We start from the raw sequence: 5,228 nt of genomic DNA on the forward strand, positions 1-5,228 counted from the left end.
ACCTCCAGGACCGGGGATGCACGATGCTCCTGCGGCCCAGAATCGTGCACCTCAGCTGGGGGGGAGACGTCGGGCTGGTTGGAGCTGGAGGGCTGGAAAGACGGACTGTATCCTGTGTGACACAAAGAGACATGTCATAAACATGTGTGAGTGTGTGTTAAAATCTATATAAACCTCAGTCAGCTGGTCCTCTGTCTATAGTTGTCACGAGGTTTTGACAGCGTGCTTTAAACAAAGACTCACAGCAGCTACACAGAAAAATCCTGCAGAAACATGCAGTGGTCTTTTTTTAAAAATGACAAAATATTTAGTGTTTTTAGATTTGTGTGAAATTTTGTCATAATTATCATACACATTTCAAAAAAGTCAAAGTTCACAGTGACCTTTGAAATTTGAATCAGTTCATTTTTAAGTCCAGGTCGACGTTTGTGCCAAATTTTAAAAAATGTCCTCGAGGCGTTGACAATGATGAGACAGACGGATCTACAGATGTTCTGACAGAAAACCCAAAAACATAATGCCTCTGGCCACAGCTATCGCCAATGTGAGGCATAAAAATTAATGGTGCTGAAAAAAAAAGTCTATTTTTTTATTTTATAACAAAATTAACATTTAAGTAAAAAATCTCCAGAATGTGTCATCCACCTCCACGCTCTGCTACATGATGTCCGTCCAGAAAACATCGTGCAGGACGACCACAGCTCAACCCAGCTTAGTTTTGGAAAGGTGCTGGAAACATCAAGAAGTCCAGACTTGTAAAAAAAAAGATTTCTGCACACTTACATCTATGCAGTCTTTCACTTTTTTTTCTTTTTCTTTTTTTTTTTTTTTTTTTTTTTTACAAATGTACAACAGAAGAAGAACAAACGGAAAAATCCACAGAAATGTTGGATTTAAAGTTTGCTTTTGTGCCAGAGTAAACATCTAATCACTTCAGGCAGACGGCAAACATCTGCAGGATCTTTAAAGACGAAACCTCCCGCTGGAGGACAAAAATGGAGGACTATGGACACCTGAGGGAGTATAATGTGATGTCCACTTTTGCACAATGACAGGAGGCCAGGGGCCAGTCGCAGCCCAGTACATGTTTCTAGGGTTTTAGGACATTTTGATGAGTTTGGGATATTTCTTGGATTTTAGGATGTTACTAGAATTTTAGAACATTTCTAGGATTTTAAGACATTTCAAGGATTTAAAGATGTTTCTAGGATTTTAGGATATTTCAAAGAGTTTGGGACATTCCTTGACTTTCAGGAGTTTACTAGGATTTTAGTGTGTTTCTAAGATTTTAGGATGCTTCCAGGCTTTTGGGAGGTTTCTAGGATTTTAGGACATTTCTATGATTGTGGGACATGAGGGGCTTAGCGAGGACCTCTGGTGGTGCGGGGCTCCTTCACTGGCACTTTTTTTAAAAACAAAAAATAAACAAGCTCTATTTTGATGCTGTTTTATGCACTCTGGCACCTTATGTATACGGAAAGTACGAAAAAAATCCCAGAGTGAATCATTAGAAAATGCTTGGGGGGCCACCTGGTACCCTATCAGGGGCCAGAAATGGGCCCTAAGCTCAGTATCTATAGAATCTATAGATTCAGTTCTGTAGGGAAGTTAATTTCTACTAACCAATCAGAGCGTCCAGATCCGGAGTTGTGTGGTTGGCATCCAAACCGTGGACATCTTGATCGTCTGTCCCTCCTCCTCTCTCCTCTTCCTCTCCTCTGGTGTCTCCCCCTCTCCTCTCTCTGTCCTCCCCCGTGTCTCTCTCCCACTCGTCCTCTCCTCCTCTCCTCTCTCGGTCCTCTCCTCCCTCCTCTCCTCTGTCTCTGTCCTCCATGTCTGTGCCGTAGAAGCCCGAGGCCTCCAGGGAGGCATCACCAGCTCCTGGTCCACCGAGGAGCTCCTTCTCCGGGTCGGTGGAGTCCCGAGGAACCGCCAGATGAACCATACGCTGAAAGTACAACGATATGTGGTCGGATTGATGGTCATCTTGCTACAAGTGAAATTTACAGTTTATTACACATCACCTTGAACTCATCCTCACCTCCATCTCGTCCTCCACATCGAGGTTTTCGTCCACGGCGGGGCGGGTCCTGGCTGCACGCTGACCGTCGGACGACGGCGGGTTTATCTGAGAGGAGTTATCCATCTTGGCCTGGGAACGGGATGTGTCGTGTATCTCTGGCCGGCCCATGTCGTGAACCAGATGAGGCTGGGCTCGCACTAACTCTTGGGCTGAGTGGCGTTTGGTTCTGACTAACTCCTGGATGAAGTGCGGCTGGGCTGGGCCTTCGTCCTGGAACAGACGGGCCACTGGAGGACTGAGCGGTATGACCCGCTGGGACGAACCCAGTCTGAAGGCATCGCAGCTGGCCAGAAGAGCTACGAGAAACAGAAACAACACTTTGAAGATGATATTTCTGTGTAACATAATGCCGTATTACATTATTATATAACACATTTTTTATTTTGTAACTTATTTTACATTAAATGGTATTTTATCCGTCTTTACGCTCATTTTAAATCCTTTTCATGTGAAGCACTCACTGCTTGTCATTTTCTTATTGTACAGCACTTTTTGTCTGAGAAGTGCCATATAATTTAAAAAATCTGTTAGTTTAGCCTGAATAAGGTTTTATTCATCTTCAAGGGCAGTTCAACAGAAAATAAAATGAACAAATCAAATCTAAAACAGGATACATGGCAGGAATTAACAAGAAAAGCAACAAAAGCAAAGCATCAAATTTTCACCTCATCATGACACATTTGATGTAATTAATCTGCAGATTCTGCGGTTCAAAGTAACACCGAAGTATTCTGTGGCTCTCAGAGTTTTTTTTCCCAAAATGTGGCCTGTAATAGACGCCATATTTCTTGTTTTAGCGGAGCCAATTAAGAGGAGTGAAGAATCAGCCATCAATGTCTGAATAAAACAGTCAGTAAATCAAGTTTTTAACTCACCGCTAACACGAGAGGTCCTTCAGCACACAGTCAGAAATGTGGACACAAAAAATAAGGCTGCTTTCTGCAGCAGTTTGTAACATTAGCTGCAGACAGATGCACACACACACTCACACACTCACACAGCAAACGCATTACCTCTCCAGGTTTGATGTCTGGTGGAGATAATAAAAAGCAAAAACAAAAAAACAGCAGGAGGCATCGCAGGCGCGTCCTTATACGCGAACTAGGCATTCGTCCAGGTCGGCACTTTGGCAAAGGCTGCAAAATGTTTGCCAACTATTCATGAGTAAAACTGCTGAGTAACCAATAGCAATAACTGCAGGCTCATAACACACCAGGCTCCGCTTTGTGTCAGCATTATGACTGTTTGAGATGTGTCAGTCACGCTGCACCTGCAGCTGCCTCCATCCACAACCTCCCCATAATCCTAGAAATATCCCATAATCCTGAAAAACGGCCTTAAATCCAAGAAAAGTCATAAAATCTGAGGAATGTCCCAAAATCCTTGAAACGTCCTAAAATCCAAGGAATGTCGCAACGTCTTAGAAATGTCCTAAAATCCTACAAATGTCCTAAAATCCTAGAAACGTCCTTTAATCATTGAAACGTCCTAAGATCCAAGAAATGTCCCAAAGTCCTACAAGTGCCCTAAAATAATAGAAATGTCCCAAAATCCTTGAAACGTCCTAAAATCCAAGGAATGTCGCAAAATCCAAGAAATCTCCTAAAATCAAATAAACGTCCCAAAGTCATAGAAACATCCTAAAATCCTAAAAACGTCCTTAAATCAAGAAACGTCCTAAAGTCCTAGAAATGTCTGAAAACCCTAGAAATGGTCAATAATCCCACAAATGTAGTAAAATTCGAGCAACATCTTAAAAATGTCCTTAAATCCAAGACACGTTCTAAAAGCCAACTAATGTCCTAAAATCTGAGAAATATCCTAAAATCCTTCGAAGACGTATGGGGCTGCTGCGACTGGCCCCTGACCTCCGGTCATTTTGCAGAAGTGTCGCTGCTTTATTCGCTCTCTTTAAGCTGCACTTCCTCAGTCAGACGTACTGACGCAGAATTTCACGTGAGAAAGTGATATATAGAGATTTGCACCAGTATACTTTGAATTTGAAGGACTGAATTTGTTTTATTTTAATCTCTGTGCTGCCATCGCTCAGGAACCAGGTTACTGAAGTTAATATGAAGATCTATTTTGGTGCGTTATTTGTATAAAGTTTCACAAAATGCCTGCATGATGAGTCATGCACACTTTGATATTGTCGACGCTCGAGCACATGATCGTTGCACCGATCGCTTACGTTACGTGTGAGTCATACTTGTTGTTTTTTTACTTCGTGTGTATGACATACTGGCCTTTGTGTGTTTCTGCTGGAGAGGTGCATGCACGGGCCCTGATACGACGTCAAACAGACCTGAGTGAAGTATCTGATCAAATAACTTATTCACTAAACAGATTTCATGTGTTTTTTGTTTTGCTGCCGTCCTCCTTTACAGACTCATCAGATTAAGAGCGCTCTGTTTGTGTTATCCATCAAACTGATTTAATTTACTGTCAAAACTCTGACTTCTGAGTGCTTTTATTTCCACTGCTGAGAGGTAACGAGCTCTTTCAGCCCGTGTCTACATTTCTCTCATCACTCCACCTACTCTCCATTCATTCTCTCTTCCTTTTCCATTTATTCTTTCGTTTGCGTGACTAATTTAATCATTTTTGCAATCGCTAATTCATTAATTTTGTCCTGTCGTCCACCTGCTCATCCTTTCAGCTGTTCACTCATCAGCTCATCCGATCACCCGTTAATGCACTTTTATTATTGCCATTTAGACCTGATTCATCCAACAATCATTAACTCATTTACTCATCCAACTATTTGCCCGTCCATCCATCCATCCATCCGTCCATCCATCGCTAATCCCCAGTCACCACAGTCTCCCTCACGTATCCCATAATGCTCTCTGTCTGGGACCACAGATGGCCGTCTGACCTCAGGAGCTGACTGAGCAGATTATGATATCATAGCCAGCCAACACGTCTCCAACACGCCTGCAGCATGTTGAGCTCTGCGGTCCGTCACCACAAAGCCCCTCAAAGCCCCTCAGATCCATCACTTCCGTCCTGCTGCCGAAATGACTCCCGAAAAACAACCACAAGAAAGTCCTGAGAAGCTGAACTCACTGCTGATTCAGAAGTTTTTCTTCAAATTAAACTTTTATGCCACGAAGCTCCAAGAATGTCGTACGAGGATGAAGTC

General features: G+C 42.8%; 1 protein-coding gene across 1 annotated transcript; it reads right to left on the reverse strand.

The window, feature by feature from the left end:
• Positions 1-4: 4 nt before the first annotated feature.
• On the reverse strand, positions 5-2,428 carry LOC121966879 (the record flags this gene model as incomplete). Its single annotated transcript, XM_042516949.1, has 3 exons — positions 2,042-2,428; positions 1,624-1,948; positions 5-112 (listed from the first exon to the last, which is right to left on the reverse strand). Coding segments are annotated over exons 1-3 (820 nt in total), but the record flags the coding sequence as incomplete, so codon positions are not given.
• Positions 2,429-5,228: the final 2,800 nt, after the last annotated feature.

Source organism: Plectropomus leopardus, unplaced genomic scaffold (genome assembly GCF_008729295.1).
Source record: "Plectropomus leopardus isolate mb unplaced genomic scaffold, YSFRI_Pleo_2.0 unplaced_scaffold2620, whole genome shotgun sequence".
NCBI classification, from domain to species: Eukaryota; Metazoa; Chordata; class Actinopteri; order Perciformes; family Serranidae; genus Plectropomus; species Plectropomus leopardus.